Source organism: Salmo salar, chromosome ssa06 (assembly GCF_905237065.1).
Source record: "Salmo salar chromosome ssa06, Ssal_v3.1, whole genome shotgun sequence".
Taxonomy (NCBI): Eukaryota; Metazoa; Chordata; class Actinopteri; order Salmoniformes; family Salmonidae; genus Salmo; species Salmo salar.
The window spans coordinates 38,600,806-38,620,577 of record NC_059447.1 but is presented as its reverse complement, the minus strand read 5'-3'; the positions used below and the strand labels follow the sequence as shown (position 1 = coordinate 38,620,577).

General features: G+C 43.7%; 1 protein-coding gene across 1 annotated transcript in view; it reads right to left on the bottom strand.

Annotated features, from left to right (window-relative positions):
- The window catches only part of LOC106607349 (heparan sulfate glucosamine 3-O-sulfotransferase 4), a 90,656-nt gene extending 71,613 nt beyond the window's left edge, over positions 1-19,043 (bottom strand). The window contains exon 1 of the mRNA XM_014204238.2: positions 17,594-19,043. Coding sequence (XP_014059713.1) covers positions 17,594-18,213 — 620 coding nt within the window. The 5' untranslated portion in view covers positions 18,214-19,043. The remainder of the gene's footprint in view (positions 1-17,593) is intronic.
- Between the last annotated feature and the right edge of the window lie 729 nt (positions 19,044-19,772).

The window sequence follows — 19,772 nt, the reverse complement described above, 5'->3', positions numbered from 1 at the left end:
TGGCCACCAGCTGCATTTAGTACTGCAGTGCATCTGCTCCTCATGGACTACACCAGATTTGCCAGTTAAGGATGTTAGATGTTACCCCACTCTTCCACCAAGGCACCTGCAAGTTCCCAGACATTTCTGGGGGGAATGGCCCTAGCCCTCACCCTCCAATCCAACAGGTCCCAGACGTGCTCAATGGGATTGAGATCCGGGCTCTTCGCTGGCCATGGCAGAACATTGACATTTCTGTCTTGCAGGAAATCACGCACAGAACGAGCTGTATGGCTGGTGGCATTGTCATGCTGGAGGGTCATGTCAGGATGAGCCTGCAGGAAGGGTACCACATGAGGGAGGAGGATGTCTTCCCTGTAATGCACAGCATTGAGATTGCCTGCAATGACAACAAGCTCAGTCCGATGATGCTGTGACACACCGCCCCAGACCATGACGGACCCTCCACCTCCAAATCGATCCCGCTCCAGAGTACAGGCCTCGGTGTAACACTCGTTCCTTCGACGATAAACGCAAATCCGACCATCACCCCTGGTGAGACAAAACTGCGACTCGTCAGTAAAGAGCACTTTTTTCCAGTCCTGTCTGGTCCAGCGACGGTGGGTTTGTGCCCATAGGCAACGTTGTTGCCGGTGATGTCTGGTGAGGACCTGCCTTTACAACAGGCCTACAAGCCCTCAGTCCAGCCTCTCTCAGCCTATTGCGGACAGTCTGAGCACTGATGGAGGGATTGTGCTTTCCTGGTGTAACTCGGGCAGTTGTTGTTGCCATCCTGTACCTGTCCCGCAGGTGTGATGTTCGGATGTACCGATCCTGTGCAGGTGTTGTTACATGTGGTCTGTCACTGCGAGGACGATCAGCTATCTCCCTGTAGCGCTGTCTTAGGCGTCTCACAGTACGGACATTGCAATTTATTGCCCTGGCCACATCTGCAGTCTTCATGCCTCCTTGCAGAATGCCTAAGGCACGTTCACGCAGATGAGCAGGGACCCTGGGCATCTTTCTTTTGGTGTTTTTCAGAGTCAGTAGAAAGGCCTCTTTAGTGTCCTAAGTTTTCATAACTGTGACCTTAATTGCCTACTTAACGACAGGTGCATGTTCATTAAATGTTTATGGTTCATTGAACAAGCATGGGAAACAGTGTTAAAACCCTTTACAATGAAGATCTGTGAAGTTATTTGGATTTTTACGAATTATCTTTGAAAGACAGGGTCCTGAAAAAGGGGCTTTTCTTTTTTTGCTGAGTTTACATGATTCCATGTGTGTTATTTCATAGTTTAGATATCTTCACTTTTATTCCACAATGTAGAAAATAGTAAAAAATAAAGAAAAACCCTTGAATGAGTAGGTGTTCTAAAACTTTTGACCGGTAGTGTATATTTAGGTGATAGTCCCTGAACACAACACATGACTCTCCAAAGCCAAGATGCACAATGTCAAAGATTCTGGACTGATATGCTTCTGACTGTCACTGTACACATGTAGTCTTTTTACAAGGCACAATTATCGAACCTCACTGACGAAAGAAACCACTTGAGATTGAGCTTCTTGTTTGGAGGAAGTAGTCCTGTGAAAAGCAGGTCAGGATAAACAGGCTTTACTACAAGCCTTTATGAGGTCACTGAAGAAGTTGATGTGTGACCCTGCACATGACTCTACATACAGTACACATCTTGCACAGACACCATAAGGATCAGAGGATGTGTGACGGAACACTAGCTAAGCTATCCTACTGGGAATAATACATTTAATTAGTGTTCACACAGCCCATGTTTTGGAGAGAGAGGGGGAAAAAAACCTGGCTAGTCTTTTCTAGAGATATCCTTCTTCCCCATAATAAATCTGTCCACGTCTCCCATCCAAACAGCTCCAATATGCCAGGGAGAGAATTTACAGTGCATCTCTGATTTGTTTGCTGCTATTAATGGGGCAGTGAGGAAGGAAGTGGTCTGTGGCTGCCAGCGCAATATCTGACCTCTGAGAGTGCATTAAATCAAGCTATTAGGGACCGCTGCAATAAAGAGGACAGCCAAGGAAGGCAGAGTGCTCTCTCCAAAACAAACATGCCCCAGCCAGACACAACACGAGGCTGGGATCACAACCTCAGGCTGGGCTGATATGGTTTTATAGGGGGTGCCTTGGTGACAGTCAGTCAATCCAGTGGGTTGTCAGTTCTGGTCGGGTGCAAGCCAAATAGATGAACCAGCACAGCGGGCAGCATTGTAGAATGTTAAGAAATGCATGGTTGATGCTGGGACCAGGAGTTTTCCTAACCACATGACATTATTAGGAAATATTCCTGTCCCTATTGAAGCCCTATTGGAACATTTTTCTGTATTAAAACATTTACTTCCTTATAATAAAGAAATACATTATCATTGACAATTATTTTCATCTAGGAGTGGGTGAGGATGACTATTTGGTGTATCTTCCACTTCGCCGCATGCACAGGCCCACAGGTCCACAGGCCCACAGGTCCACAGGCCCACAGGTCCACAGGCCTGACTGCATTTTAAATAACTGGGTCTGTGCCATAGGAGGAAAGAAATTACATTCATTATCACACCAGGACTGCTCTGGTGAGTTTCACAAATTGACAGACCATGTGGTGGACTTTGCTGTGTCTTTCAGACTCAGATAATGGACAAGTCTGATAGAAAAAGGCCCTTGACTCGTGAAACAAAAGGAACTAAAATCGGGGGAATGCCAGGGCCATGTCTGGCTCTGTGGGGCACCATTTATTTGAGTTGGGGGGGGGGCATACCCTTTCAATGTCAAGGCTTGTCTGAACTCTATACTGTTTTTCACTGATATTCCTGTATTACTAGGGCTAGTCTTTGAATTTTGCCTTTCTAAAGACACTGTCGCAATATGAAAACGTTACATTACCTATCTTCTCTTTTCCTGTTCAAACTCGTGAGGATACGGGGACATATCATTTTGACTTACACTGCAATAACCTAAACTCAACCTACACTTCAGCTGCAGTCTGATGGTGGCCTGAGTGGACTGGTTTGGGAGCAAGAAGCAGCATCCAGTATTTCAACCACATCTAAGGCAATTTTGCCAAAAGGTTGAGACATTTACAAATAAACTGGTGCACTCAGTCAAGCAAAGACAACTATGATTCAATTGTGAATCACGTTTACGGTGGAATTACTATGTACAGGAACTTTGCTATATCAGAATGTGAACAACTCATCAAAAGACTATGGGCAAATCACCTGTCAGAACAATTTAGAGACATGGCGTGGCTAATCTGAGTGTGAAGGCTTCCGGTGCGAGCAGTAGTCCAATGGAGCTGTTACATTAAAACCAAAAAATACCCAATGCCATCATGCACTGATGATGAAACACTTGAATATGGATAACTAGAATGTAGTAGAATGAAGACAATTGGGGAACTAATGCTGTTTTCATTCAAGTTCAACCAAATGCCATACTGTATGGAAAAGTTCGTGGAACATTTAATGAGATCTACAAAGACCTTTTCCGCTTCACAGTATTTATAGTAAAGCGCACAAAAAAGCTACAAAACAAGAGATGATGCAAACAACTGTCTATATCTCATGAAAGGGAAAATAATCAGTTATAATTTTAAGACTAATCTTTAAAAAAATAAAAATCACACTTTTGACTGCACTAGGCCTTTAAGAGTTTTAGTCTCTTCATCTATGGGTGGTACCGTGGGATGTTTGACTTTGGACATTCACTCGTCTCGAACACACAACAACCCACACCCCTCTCACAGCTTCAGAGTTGGGTTAGCCCAACAGACAGGTGAGAGGGAGAGTGATCGTATTACACCTGGAGTAGCCTATAAGAGAAAATGCCTCAGTCCTAAAAATGTACTTCAATAACATCCGCTAGAATGCAGACCGACCCATCAAGCAGCCAATGGCTGACTGAGTGAACTAACCAAACACAGCGTCTTTGTTTTGATCGGATTCCGCCGTGAGCAACCATCAGTGGTTTGTAGGCAGTTTTCAGTGCATTACACTGTCTTGGCACCACAAACCAAAAATCTACTGAAAGGAAAAACATCAAATGGGTGTGTTTGTGCAGATCCATCTGTGTGTAGGGAAGGAGCCAGCTAAGTGAGTCCCAACTATTAAATAGCATGAAGAAACACATGCAACATTAGTAGCAAGGCAAATGAAACTATCTGTTATTAAACACAAGGTGTAAAATTCCTTCCTCTTGCATCGCACTGTTGGTTAACTAATTATCATGCAACAACATTTTGAAACCCTGAAGCGTTTGTTGAGTTTACCCAAGGTGCGGTGAGTACGTGTTTAGCCCTGTAAAAAGTGGGTTTATTACAGCACAGATCTAACAGCGAGTGATTCAGTGTGAGGCTGAGACGACGCAGAGCCAGAGGCTGCTGGGATTGCTTCATTTATATTCCACTGATTGCATCAGAAAATTGTGAGACTGTTAATTGGAGACAATGTGGCCAGAAACAGATACGGAGAGACATGTGACTACAACAATGGCATCAAAGATAATATTTAGCTAAAAGCCGGTGTTAATGATGACAGCAACAACAATACCAAGCTGTTCTCACAGAATTATATACCTTTAATCATTAGGAAAATACTAGCCCTCACAACTATCCCCCCAAATAAACTTCAGTCGGGTTAGATATGCCCAATTGACCTTCCGTTGGCACGTCAATGTTTCGAATCAAGAAGCAATTGTTATTGCAAATGCTCGCTTGCATCCATCTGAGGACATGTTGACAAAGCTTTCATTTATGACCGATTCCCCAGCCCAGCGAGCATGGCCCCAGCGTGACGTTGATTAGGTGGCTTGTACGAAATAAGCTTGAGAGGCCCATTTCACCACAAACCTGTATTCATTTAGTTCTGCAGATTTATACTGGCCTGCTATCTCGGCAAGAAAATCCAGCATGACATGAGTGAAATTTGCCCTTTTGAAAAGAGGGTTAATCTTTCTTTCTTTCCTACTGCAACCTCAAATCTCACTGTGGCCAGCATGCCTCCAATGATCTGGGGGCCACAGCCAGTAAATTAAATTAAATTAACCCATTAGTTACAGCACTGTTACCTTCTCACCTCTGCCCAGATGCGCTTTCATGGTAAGTTGTCCCATCATGAAAAAAAACAAGGGACTCGGTATAGGATTGTGATGCCAAAGTCACCTTGACTCCAAAGACAGGGTGGTCTGTCCTCAATGTTCATCACAAAGATCAATTAAAATAGCCTGTTTTGCAATACAGGACGAGCCCAATATGTTCCGCAGGTGTCTGAAGGTAAATGTATGCTTATTTAAAAATCAATTCATACTTAACATTCTCCCTCCTCGAGTCGTGCAGATGTGAAACAAACTGGAGGTCGATGGGAGTGGAAGGAGACCGTAAGCAGAGTCATCCCAGGCATACTGAAAATGAACGGGATGAATAACCAAGTGTAGCTCACATATCTACAGATAAACCTCAGACAAAAAGAGTCTAATCCTGCTATAGCCCTGGTTATGGGTTGGCATGTTTTCACTCCTATCTTTTCTTCCTGCTCTGAAACAAATCTTTTGAATATACTGTAACTACAGTTTGACATCTATCTTTTTTTGGAACGATACAAAGCGTCATAGCTAAATCCTGACATTCAACAGAAAAACAAGACCATGGGGAAACGGGACTGTACCTGTGATGTCTGACTGTGTACCCCTTTGTACTTACCCCCATACGTAGAGGATTATGGGATATGTAACTTTTCTTTTAAACACACAAGCATCTTTAACATGATTTCACTGAAACACATTTCCTCGTGTGTCGCCCTGCACACGTGTGTGGCTGAGCATGTTACAGGCATAAAGAAAAACTATCAGACACATTAGTTAAGAGTTGGCTTCACATGGTTGGGAGGAGCTAATGGCCCCATTAAAACAGGAAGAGCATGTTAACTTGCAACTAAATCTCTAATCCCAATAATCCAAATTATCCAGGAAAAACAATCACCTTCTTATACACCAATTAGTAATTAGCATAATCCCTAAAAGCAGCCTTTTGCATTTCATCGGCTTAGTCCAAGTCTCAAAGGAGCTTGGCACAATGCCACAGCCTCTATATAAAAAACACTTCCACCAGCCTACACAGAGAAGAGAGGACAGCATTCTCATGGTGGAGGTCTGATTAATAAAGTGTTCTTGATACAGATGGTTGAAACTCGAAAACCTAAATACTTATAACAGGGTTTTTATAAACATAACTCCCAATGAAGATTTCCTACTTGAAAATCCCAATCAACATGGAAAGGGAAAGGGGGATATCTAGTCAGTTGTACAACTGAATGCATTCAACTGAAATGTGTCTTCCCCATTTAACCCATCCCCTCTGAATCAGAATACCATCCCAATGTAAGGACTGTGTTGTGCGTGGTTTACACGTCTAATACTCATCTCCTTCATTGTTTCACACTGTGCTAAAATATTCTAGCGGAATACCCCATGGTGATTTCAGGCAAAGAAAGAGCATGAATAAATAAACAACATAAAGCGATGAGAAACTTCAAAGGCAATGGGGCAATCGCAGCAAACAAGCTCCTGGAAGCCAATGAATGTGTTTGTCTTTGTTTGTGACAGTGACTCAGGGGTGTAAACAGAGGAATTAACGCACACCTCCGGAGTCTCAGCACATCGCACCGCCATAATTGAATTAAGCCTGTCAAGATTGTTGTGAGCTGTGGATGGCGTCAGTGGCGCGAGGTGCATGTGGGCTCACGGGACACCTGTATATTTCTATAGCTAGAACTTCCTTTTCATTCTGCTCTGTTCTTTGGCGAGTCCTTGGAGAGAAAAAAAAGACAATTGCTTTCCATGTCATCCCAGACTATATCTCAAGGTAATTCCTACATCTTGATACGGCCAAGCTGATGCATTTCCTATGAATAAGCTCTGTGTGTAACATGTCATGGGCATGCAGGCGGAATAATGCTACTGGAGGAGCGTGGAGGGACAAGTTATGATTTCCACTCTCCCCACATCCCTCAGCTTAACACACTCATGGAGTACATGTCAGGTCACGGCCACATATTTGAAACATGCTCCCAACAGCCCTTGCGTGACGTCTTGGCTCCATGGCCAGCCCTGTCAGAGAGAACCCTGCTCTGACTGAACCAATGCATCAGCTTGCTTTTGGGTTTGTGTCATTCGACTGCATCACTCACAACCGATAAGGGGCATGTATGCACAGCACCAAGTGCTCCAGGAGAGGCGAAAGGAAAATTGGAATCTTGACAAGTATGATTGACATGCTTATTTGTCCCAAAAGGAAGTCTTATTCAGAGAGTTTTAAAGATGGCTGTAAAGCATCATTCTTGCCGAATGGAATCATTGTTCCTTCTGACTAGAAGCACATCACAGCAATTCTGCGGCAAGTAAATAATCCCTGGGAGATAGGAATCCTTTCAAGCTTAAAATGACTTGTGCTTATACTTTATTTTTGGTCCAAAATAAATCATTTAACAGGCGAGACTTGGGCTGTCATTTTCAGGCAATCCATCTATGACATGGAACTGAAATAGCGGTCTAAGAATTCCCTGTTTTCCCATTGGCGATGGAATGGAAAAGAATGCAAGGAAGAATTCCATCCAGTTCTATTTTGACAGACACAACCTAAAGGGAGGCCGAGCCTTGATGGCAAACATGCCCCAATGCCAATTTATTGTGTTGGCAAATTGAATCAGCAAATTAAATTCTAAACTCAAGTAAAGTCAACTTTACTGGAATTGGAGAACGATCACTTTAGGTGTTTGGGTGTAGCTTTGTCCATGACACGGAATAGGAAATGAATGTCAAAGAGAGAGGGTAAGGTATTGCATGTGAATAGCAAGAAGAAGCTGGGGTAGAATGAAATTGTCTGCACTAACCCACTGCCAGAGTGATTTGTCCTCTCTCTAAGCCACAAAGGATGAGGCAGTATTACTTCTTTCATAATTCTAGTGTCACAATAGAAATAGACTAAGATAGCCCCCCAAGGCTGATCCTAGAGTAGCACAAAACAAATTGAATCCACATTCTCCCAACACAAAACACTGATTCCATTGCAGAAAAAATAACATTTTCCTTGGCAGTGCAATGCTTTGTGGATGGTGTTCATGACTAGACTTATTTTGATAATACCTGCTGATATGGTGAAACTGGAAAGATAAAGTGTTGTGAATTTTTCCCACAGTTCCGCTGTAGAGACACATACACATAAGATAGCTATACACACCTAAATATCTAGCTAGTAGACATTTAGCTAGCTACCTTGTAACAGGTACAGTTGAAGTCGGAAGTTTACATACACCTTAGCCAAATACATTTAAACTCAGTTTTTCACAATTCCTGACATATAATCATAGTAAAAATGCCCTGTCTTAGGTCAGTTAGGATCACCACTTTATTTTAAGAATGTGAAATGTCAGAATAATAGTTGAGAGAATTATTTATTTCAGCTTTTATTTCTTTCATCACATTCCCAGTGGGTCAGAAGTTTACATACACTCAATTAGTATTTGGTAGCATTGCCTTTAAATAGTTTAAATTGAGTCAAATGTTTTGGCTAGCCTTCCACAAGCTTCCACAGTAAGTTGGGTGAATTTTGGCCCATTTCTCCTGACCGAGCTGGTGTAACGGAGTCAGGTTTGTAGGCCTCCTTACTCACACATGCTGTTTCAGTTCTGCCCACACATTTTCAATAGGATTGAGGTCAGGGCTTTGTGATGGCCACTCCAATACCTTGACTTTGTTGTCCTTAAGCCATTTTGCCACAACTTTGGAAGTATGCTTTGGGTCATTGTCTATTTAGAAGACCCATTTGCGACCAAGCTTTAACTTCCTGACTGATGTTGCTTCAATTTATCCACATCATTTTCCTACCTCATGATGCCATCTATTTTGTGAAGTGCACCAGTCCCTCCTGCAGCAAAGCACCACCACAACATGATGCTGCCACCTCGTGCTTCACGGTTGGGATGGTGTTCTTTGGCTTGCAAGCCTCCCCCTTTCTCCTCCAAACATAACGATGGTCATTATGGCCAAACAGTTCTATTTTTGTTTCATCAGACCAGAGGACATTTCTCCAAAAGGTACGATCTTCGTCCCCATGTGCAGTTGCAAACCGTAGTCTGTCTTTTTTTATGGCCGTTTTAAAACAGTGGCTTGTTCCTTGCTGAGCGGCCTTTCAGGTTATGTCGATATAGGACTCATTTTACTGTGGGTATAGATAATTTTGTACTTGTTTCCTCCAGCATCTTCACAAGGTCCTTTGCTATTGTTCTGGGATTGATTTGCACTTTTCGCACCAAAGTACGTTCATCTCTAGGAGACAGAACGCGTCTCCTTCCTGAGCGGTATTTTTTATTTATTTAAATATTTTATTTATTTCACCTTTATTTAACCAGATAGGCAAGTTGAAAACAAGTTCTCATTTACAATTGCGACCTGGCCAAGATAAAGCAAGCAGTTTGACACATACAACAACACAGAGTTACACATGGAGTAAAACAAACATACAGTCAATAATATAGTAGAAAAATAAGTCTATATCCAAAGTGAGCAAATGAGGTGAGATAAGGGAGGTAAAGGCAAAAAAAGGCCATGGTGGCGAAGTAAATACAATGTAGCAAGTAGAACACTGGAATGGTAGATTTGTATTGGAAGAAAGTGCAAAGTAGAAATAGAAATAATGGGGTGCAAAGGAGCAAAATAAATAAATAAATACAGTAGGGGAAGTGGTGGTTGTTTGGGCTAAATTATAGATGGGCTATGTACAGGTGCAGTAATCTGTGAGCTGCTCTGACAGCTGGTGCTTAAACTAGTGAGGGAGATAAGTGTTTCCAGGTTTAGAGATTTTTGTAGTTCGTTCCAGTCATTGGCAGCAGAGAACTGGAAGGAGAGGCGGCCAAAGGAGGAATTGGCTTTGGGGATGATCAGAGAGATATACCTGCTGGAGCGCGTGCTACAGGTGGGTGCTGCTATGGTGACCAGCGAGTTGACATAAGGGGGAACTTTACCTAGCAGGGTCTTGTAGATGACCTGGAGCCAGTGGGTTTGGCGACGAGTATGAAGCGAGGGCCAGCCAACAAGAGCGTACAGGTCGCAGTGGTGGGTAGTATATGGGGCTTTGGTGACAAAACGGATGACACTGTGATAGACTGCATCCAATTTATTGAGTAAGGTATTGGAGGCTATTTTGTAAATGACATCGCCGAAGTCGAGGATCGGTAGGATGGTCAGTTTTACGAGGGTATGTTTGGCAGGCAGCATGAGTGAAAGATGCTTTGTTGCGAAATAGGAAGCCAATTCTAGATTTAACTTTGGATTGGAGATGTTTGATGTGAGTCTGGAAGGAGAGTTTACAGTCTAACCAGACACCTAGGTATTTGTAGTTGTCCACATATTCTAAGTCAGAATCTTCCAGAGTAGTGATGCTGGACGGGCGGGCAGGTGCAGGCAGCGATCGGTTGAAGAGCATGCATTTAGTTTTACTTGTATTTAAAAGCAGTTGGAGGCCACGGGAGGAGAGTTGTATGGCATTGAAGCTCGTCTGGAGGGTAGTTAACACAGTGTCCAAAGAAGGGCCAGAAGTATACAGAATGGTGTCGTCTGCGTAGAGGTGGATCAGAGACTCACCAGCAGCAAGAGCGACATCATTGATGTATACAGAGAAAAGAGTCGGCCCAAGAATTGAACCCTGTGGCACCCCCATAGAGACTGCCAGAGGCCCGGACAACAGGCCCTCCAATTTGACACACTGAACTCTATCGGAGAAGTAGTTGGTGAACCAGGCGAGGCAATCATTTGAGAAACCAAGGCTATTGAGTCTGCCGATGAGGATGTGGTGACTGACAGAGTCGAAAGGCTTGGCCAGGTCAAGGAATACGGCAGCACAGTATTGTTTGTTATCGATGGCGGTTAAGATATCATTTAGGACCTTGAGCGTGGCTGAGGTGCACCCATGACCAGCTCTGAAACCAGATTGCATAGCGGAGAAGGTGCGGTGGGATTCGAAATGGTTGGTAATCTGTTTGTTGACTTGGCTTTCGAAGACTTTAGAAAGGCAGGGTAGGATAAATATATGTCTGTAGCAGTTTGGGTCAAGAGTGTCCCCCCTTTGAAGAGGGGGATGACCACAGCTGCTTTCCAATCTTTGGGAATCTCAGACAACACGAAAGAGACGTTGAACAGGCTAGTAATAGGGGTTGCAACAATTTCGGCAGATAATTTTAGAAAGAAAGGGTCCAGATTGTCTAGCCCAGCTGATTTGTAGGGGTCCAGATTTTGCAGCTCTTTCAGAACATCAGCTGACTGGATTTGGGAGAATGAGAAATGGGGAAGGCTTGGGCGAGTTGCTGTGGGGGGGTGCAGTGCTGTTGACCGGAGTAGGGGTAGCCAGGTGGAAAGCATGGCCAGCCGTATAAAAATGCTTATTGAAATTCACAATTATAGTGGATTTATCGGTGGTGACAGAGTTTCCTATCCTCAGTGCAGTGGGCAGCTGGGAGGAGGTGCTCTTATTCTCCAAGGACTTTACAGTGTCCCAGAACTTTTTTGAGTTTGTGTTGCAGGAAGCAAATTTCTGCTTGAAAAAGCTAGCCTTGGCTTTTCTAACTGCCTGTGTATATTGGTTTCTAACTTCCCTGAAAAGTTGCATATCACGGGGGCTGTTCGATGCTAATGCAGAACGCCACAGGATGTTTTTGTGTTGGTTAAGGGCAGTCAGGTCTGGAGAGAACCAAGGGCTATATCTGTTCCTGGTTCGAAATTTATTGAATGGGGCGTGCTTACTTAAGATGGTGAGGAAGGCATTTAAAAAAAATAACCAGGTATCCTCTACTGAAGGGATGAGGTCAATATCCTTCCAGGATACCCGGGCCAGGTCAATTAGAAAGGCCTCCTTGCTGAAGTGTTTCAGGGAGTGTTTGACAGTGATGAGTGGAGGTCGTTTCGCTGCTGACCCATTACGGATGCAGGCAATGAGGCAGTGATCGCTGAGATCTTGGTTGAAAACAGCAGAGGTGTATTTAGAGGGCAAGTTGGTTAGGATGATATCTATGAGGGTGCCCGTGTTTACGGCTTTGGGGTGGTACCTGGTAGGTTCATTGATAATTTGTGTGAGATTGAGGGCATCAAGCTTAGATTGTAGGATGGCTGGGGTGTTAAGCATGTCCCAGTTTAGGTCACCTAGCAGCACGAGCTCTGAAGATAGATGGGGGGCAATCAGTTCACATATGGTGTCCAGAGCACAGCTGGGGGCAGAGGGTGGTCTATAGTGAGAGTGAGAGACTTGTTTTTAGAGAGGTGGATTTTTAAATGTAGAAGTTCGAATTGTTTGGGTACAGACCTGGATAGTAGGACAGAACTCTGCAGGCTATCTCTGCAGTAGATTGCAACACCGCCCCCTTTGGCCGTTCTATCTTGTCTGAGGATGGTATGACGGCTGCATGGTCCCATGGTGTTTATACTTGCGTACTATTGTTTGTACAGATGTGGTACCTTCAGGCGTTTGGAAATTGCTCCCAAGGAGGAACCAGACTTGTGGAGGTCTACAATTTTTTTTCTGAGGTCTTGGCTGATTTCTTTTGATTTTCCCATGATGTCAAGCAAAGAGGCACTGAGTTTGAAGGTAGGCTTTGAAATACATCCACAGGTACACCTCCAATTGACTCAAATTATGTCAATAAGCCTATTAGAAGCTTCTAAAGCCATGACATCATTTTCCAAGCTGTTTAAAGGCACAATCTAATTAGTGTATGTAAACTTCTGACCCACTGGAATTGTGATACAGTGAATTATAAGTGAAATATTCTGTCTGTAAACAATTGTTGGAAAAATGACTTGTGTCATGCACAAAGTAGATGTCCTAACCGACTTGCCAAAACTATAGTTTAACACGACATTTGTGGAGTGGTTGAAAAAGCGAGTTTTAATGAGTGTATGTAAACTTCCGACTTCAACTGTATCGTGCATGTGATTATACACAAGAGTAAATGGCTACACAAACCTGCCATTCACAGTTGTAGGAACTTGCTACAGAGTGAGTTACATTAGGCTTTTAAGTGTGATCCAATATCCATATTTATCCAGACTGACAGTAATTGGTGGTGCAGCAATCTGAAGGTTCTGATTATTTTCCATCATAAACTCATGTTTAACAGCCAGACAGAGATGGCACAAAAGGCTTTCTGGTGGGAAGGTGCCGTCTGTGTCATAGCGCTGTGCCATGTCTGCATCCAGTCAAAGGCATTGGAACAGGAAATAAATATCTTTCTGTTGTGGACGCTGGTGGAATCTCTGGGCTCTGTGGTGCTTGGGAGTTTAATCAAGTGGAATAGGGGAGGGGGGATGTTGAGACCAACCTGACTGCAGCGGTCCACTCTCTTCACAGACACTGGGGCATGCTGCTAATTAAAAAGTTGAATTCCACGACTGCTGCGTTGGCATCCCAGTACCCAGAGGTGCGTCCTTGCGAGCCTTGGCGCCATCTTATCAGGCATAGACAGATTCCAGCTTGCCGGGGAGGAGCGGAGGACGTGGAGGCACTGCAGGAGCAGCAACACAGGCCCAGCTGGAAGATGGAGAGATGGCATCCAGCCTGCTGCTCAGGGATCAGGCCCACCTCCCTCCATCCCATCTCCCCGCTGACTGGAGTCACGGGCCCCTAGTCTGGTGGCAAGACTCAGGGAGCTGAGCCGTGGAGCGGCATGCTGAGGTGGGAGCGCAGGGGTAAACAAGGGATAAACACAGGATTTAGACTCTTTGAAGCTACTCTCAGCGGTAGATCGCTGTCTCCGACACACACTTCCTGTCAGAGGGTCCTGTCTTACTACACTGAAGGGTGCGGATAAAGCTGGGGCTGGAATTCATGCTATTCTCCACAGAGTCCCCCCGGGCCTGCAGCAGTGCAAAGACATGGTGCTCTGACATGGTCTCTACACTACTAGCATTTCATATTTACTGAGAAAGAAGAAGCAGCAAACTGGAAATTCTTTCGTTAAGCTTTTTCCACCATTCAGTGGGAAACAGAGCCTCGATGGAAAAAGTAGATAAAAGAATGAGAGCACTTCATTGCAAGGCCTTGGCAGAGCGTAGAGCCTGCACTGTGTGGGCTTCTGTGCGGTGTAGGTCCCTATTGATCAGAATGCATTACAACTCACACAAAGAGAGAAAGTCCTTGGTGATGGCAAGGCTGATTCTTTGGCATCTTTTTTAAAGGCCACCTCATATAAAAGCCAGCAGGCAGCAACCAAGACCTCCGCCTGAGGTGAAATAGCTTGGGGAAGGAGAGCACATTCAGAACACCGTGCTGCACATTATAAGCACGAATGTAATTTAACATTATTGTTTGTCACATTGTGCAACACAGGGCCTGGCAACGGTACAAAACAGCTCAAAAGATTTACAGTCACATTGCCTCAGCTTTTATCGCTTACAAGGTAGAAGTGTCATTCTCCCAACACAATGATAAGGGGCTCGGAGACCTCAGAGCCGCTTCAGAGCTATGCATCTCATTGGACAACTCACACAATATGATCAGCATTGTAGTACAACCCAAATAATCTTCCTGGAAAATCAATTGTATCACAAGCAATAGAGTTGTTCCTGAATACCAGCTCAATGAATCGCCTGCTGTTTTGCAGCACCTATTTAAACCCGAGATAGGCTTCCAGGCAACGGCGTGATTCTTCTAATGATGGTATAGCTATTATGATCTGACACACAGAAAGAATGACCTGCTGGTTAAAGACTATAGCTTCCCTTCAAAAGCGGTAAGGAGTTTAACAAGGCATAAGGTCCTCCCCGACAAGTCTTTTAAACATTGTGTTACCCGGGTAAAACAGATGTCACCAAGGTGCTGCATCATATTTCATGAACAAGAAGATTAACTTACTCCCTGTGAAATATATGCCCAGCGCATGGGGTATAAAAATATGTTTTCACTTGATATTTCTACCAGATGAATTCTGTATGCGTACCAGGATTCTGGAGCACCGTATAACTGTGGCAAGCACAGAATAACTCTCTCAGTGCACACCTCTTCAGGCTGTGCATTTGTACTGGCTTCTTTTAAATCTTTTACAACGGTACCGCATTCATCCTCTGCCAGTGTCTAACTCTCCAAGCCATCAAAAAGTACGAAATGGGCCACCGCTGCACAACCAAATTGATTCAGTGTATGTGGTGACATTATCAGACTCAACCTCAGAAGCCAACGTTAAATGGTCGTGATCATGATTTCAGTCATAGGATTAGGCACACAGCCTACACAGCAGGCCTGCACACAGTCTACACAGTAGGCCTGCACACAGCTTACACAGTAGGCCTGCACACAGTCTACACAGTAGGCCTGCACACAGTCTACACAGTAGGCCTGCACACAGCCTACACAGTAGGCCTGCACACAGCCTACACAGTAGGCCCTGCACACAGCTTACACAGTAGGCCTGCACACAGCCTACACAGTAGGACTGCACACAGTCTACACAGTAGGCCTGCACACAGACGTGGTGTAGTATATATTTTGAAACAGAAAAAATCCACAAAATTGACATGCTTTGTCTGTAGCATCAGGACGTGGGCAGATCACATAGTTCTGAGTGTAACCATTTTTTTCCCTTGTCACACTACAACACTGTTAAAATTTGGCAGACAGAACAGCCACATTGCTATATCGTCCCCATGGGTGTAAAAAACACAGCTACCCGATACTTACATTTCTGCATACGTCATCCTGAGGTTAACATTAGGACGAAACGTGGAAATAAATGTTAAGAGTGCTTAAGGGATTTGGTTGGCTCAGGGGCACTAAAACACACAAGCACACTTTGGTGTTATTTATGTAAGCCTGTCATCTTGTCGTCTAATGAGCCTGACACCGAAAGCGTAATGAAACGTCTCACATTAACACGGGCTAAATGAACAGCCAACAGCTGAGGACAGAGGAGAGCATAGCTCCCATCCACACTGCAATGAGTTGAGGCAGATGGTCTCCTGTATACCCAAAGCCCCGAGCCACTGTACTAGACTGGGTTCACAGGCACAGCACCTCATCCCTCTGGGCACAAGCATGGAGTCAGGGACTCTGTGTACTACTGGCTGGCTTCATTTTCATTCTCTGCTCACTGAGTCCAATTGAAATCCAGCATTCCCTTGTTTGGTCAGACCATCATCTTGCTAGATGCTGGCACTTTATTGAGCGCCACTGTCAAACGGAGGGACGGACGAACCCTCAAACAGACTGTGGTTTAATGCCATGATCGTTTATCTTTTAATAAACAGGGAGAAAAAAATCACAAAGGAGGCAGTGAGATGTGCAGTGTTGGAAAACATAGAAAAACCATGACTGGGTGATGAACCTGACTGGGGGAATCTTTACCTTGAATGTATTGCATGTGAGAAGACATGGATGGCACAACACTCAGGATCAGTAGAGAAACATCTGGATTAGCTGATCAAAATGATGATCTCTCTACCCCCATGCAGTCATACAGCAAAAGCCTGGCAATATGGCTTTTAGATAGATGGGCTTAAATAGGCCTTTAGCTACATGCATTTGGTTTCAGCTCTGTGTCAGATTAAATAGCTTTAAAATGACCACTTTTTCACAATTCCTCCAATATACACTGAATCAGATATGGATCTTGGTGAGAGCAGAATGTTTTCATTTTGTTATCAAGCTACGGGACGTTTTTCTGCAATGGTGGACATTACAAAGCATTTGCTAAATAAACGCAATATTCCATAGTTGGGAACTAGCTATTATCAGATGGAAATACACTTGGAAATACATTTTGTCAAAATGAGGCAAGATTGTCTATATTTGTGACACTATCAGAACATGTGGTACAGTATGAACACTAACTTGACATCACATCCCAAACCCAGAGTACACTGCTAAGGTACCAGGCCTGTTGCACAGGGGCAGTTCTGAACACTGTAGAAAGGTAATACCACAACTGTAGGTGGGATCTGAATATTGTTCCAATGAATGCACTCGCATGAACACCTGATGACTGAATAGTTTGGCTATTGCTGCATGCTATGTTCATATACATGCATACTATGATAAAACATGGTATATTATTGTAAAACTAGGTTAGCTGTAGTTCAGAAGAAAGATATAAAGGTGTACTGCATAGAGGCTACTTTGTTCCCTAGGTGTGGTTTCTAAGTGATATGAATATTTTAGTTTATCATCCAAATCAGTCTAGCTCTCATTTTGATGCAGCGGGAATAGATATTAATGATTAGGCTAACTGATCAACTGTTTTGTATTGTTGGATGTAAAACAAGTGCTAGACTAGAAACATTTTTAAGCGGAATTACTTGGCAGATATCCAATCTAATAGGTAGACAATTTTTAAGCAGAGTTGTTATTTTTATTATGATTATGATTATTATGATTATAATGAATAATGCCATTGATAGTGGTATAGGCCTACTTATTATTAGTAGTATTATTAGGGATAATCTAATGCATTTTAAATATGACCCAATCGAGACTATCTACCAACACATGGTTTATGTTATGTGGGGTAATGAGACCTCTGAACCAGATATGGGTTATTAAGTGAGTGGATGCGCGCACCTGTACCAATCCAGCCCTTTCTCGTAGTTCCTGTCGAAGAAATGTGGCTCATTCCCAACGGCTCTGATATCGGGATGGACCCTCAAAGCTTCGAGCAGAGCCCTGGTACCTCCTTTCTTCACCCCAATTATAATGGCTTGGGGTAATTTTTTCACCCCATAATCCGAGGTGCAGTTCACCCTGAGTTCGTTGTCCGTGGTGCTGAATTCCTGGCGCTCCCTCTCCAGAGCGGGAGATTGATACACCGCGGCAGTTTTAGTCGGAGCAGCCTGATTCCGAACCCAATCCAATGTTCTTTGTTCGGTCTCCACATTATCTTTGACAGTGGAAATTGCAACCGTTTGCTCGGCGGTGGCGGCAGTCACCTCTATCAGCTCCTCGTCCAAATAGCCCTGGGGTGAAGTGGAATAAAGTTTCTCCCTTAATGTTACGAAAGTTGTCTCCTCCGTCACCAGCCTCCCTTGGTACACGTAGTTCTCTTGCAAGGGGAACTGTAACGAGTTGTAACAGCTCATCAAGCTATAGAACAAGTAGGTGACAGAAAGGGAGAGGGTGAACATGAATAAAATTTTCCTGGGCACTTTAGAGGTAAAAACCGAAGTGCTGGACCAAAATGCCATCTCTGATAGCAGTGATCCTCTCAAAGAAGTGGCCAGACATGTTTCCACCCCAATACTTGCATGGACACTCAACAACAATAATCTGTCACTATCAGCATTGCTCCACTTGAAAATGTGAGTTGCTGAACCACTCCAGCATACCCCCAATTCGCATGGTTATAAGGATACAGGAAATAGATCGTTAAAATTCCGAAAGAATATCGCATCCCTTTTTTGAGTAGCCTATCGATTTCTTATTCCAACGCTGACAGCCAATGTCACCGTTTATTGGACTGAATTTGCAGATTAGAATGCCTGCGGTCTGGTGTCCTTCCAAATGAGCAGCCTGGTTTGAAATGGGCAGAGTGTGATGGACGAAGTCTTGGCATTTTACGGAAAAAGAAAAAAGGGAACGCCAAAATGTTTGAAGTAGTGTGCAAAGCACGTCTTCATCCCGACACACTGACGGCCAATTACAAATCCGGTGGATCTTCCCAACAAGGGTGAAAAAACTGCCACACATTGGTCCTCTCACTGCTAACTTTGTGCAGTAGAAAGTGAACAACCTTTGCATAAATATTAATTGACTCCGCTCTCTCAGTAGCCAGGAATGTTGCTTGCTGTCCTAATGCCTTTTGTTGATTGGTAGATACGATGTGCGCATCAACTGTATGAGCTCGCCCGCACCGAAGCACTATTATATTAGTAGGAGCACCTCAAACTCAGTAAGCGAACACCCACTTTTCGCAATCGGTGCCAGAGTGTAGGAAACCCAATGAGACGTCAGATACGACAGCCAGATAGCACTGAGATGACATTGGGAAGGCGGGATGACTATTCCTCCTCCTCTCCTTTTTCTATGCCTTATGATCAGCAAAGATATTGCTGGATGAATGTAAGGGTGAGTAGGGAAAAGTAGAAAGCGGTGTATTGCCCTGTATGCACTTAAGAAGAAATCTTAAAGATAATTTGCCCAACTAATGCAGGCTACATCCGAATTGCCTCAAATGATTTACTAAATAAAATCTGTCATAATAATAATTATAATTATTCTACGACTACTACTACTACATAAGTATTCTACAAGCAGCTCATGGCTGCTCCCTACTGGTGTTCTCTGGAACATTGCAATAGTTGTAACCGTGATCTTGGGAGATTTTACACAAGAAGGTAGGATGGATGGTTGGAGAATAGATCAATATTTTTTTCGATGGAAATGATGTGTGATAAAAATCGTCGTTTCACTCCACCAATTCATATCAAAGAGGTTGTTGCTTCTCATGCATGCTGGTCTGATACAAAGGAGGGGCACATGACAGTGCTAGAGAGTGCATTGTAAGTGAGCTGGAACGGACACTAGGCTGATGTATTTTGCATTGAAGATACTTATGTAGGGAGAACATATCTATACCACATTTATTACACAAGGTGACAGTCAGTATTGTTCTCTGAATTGAAAGATGTTGACAAATGTGACTTATGCCCTTTTGGGAGGTAGAGTAAGAGATTCTAGATTGTGAGCCACTGAGATATGTCTCCTTTTATTAGAGAGTCTCATTCATCATACTCCTCAAACACAC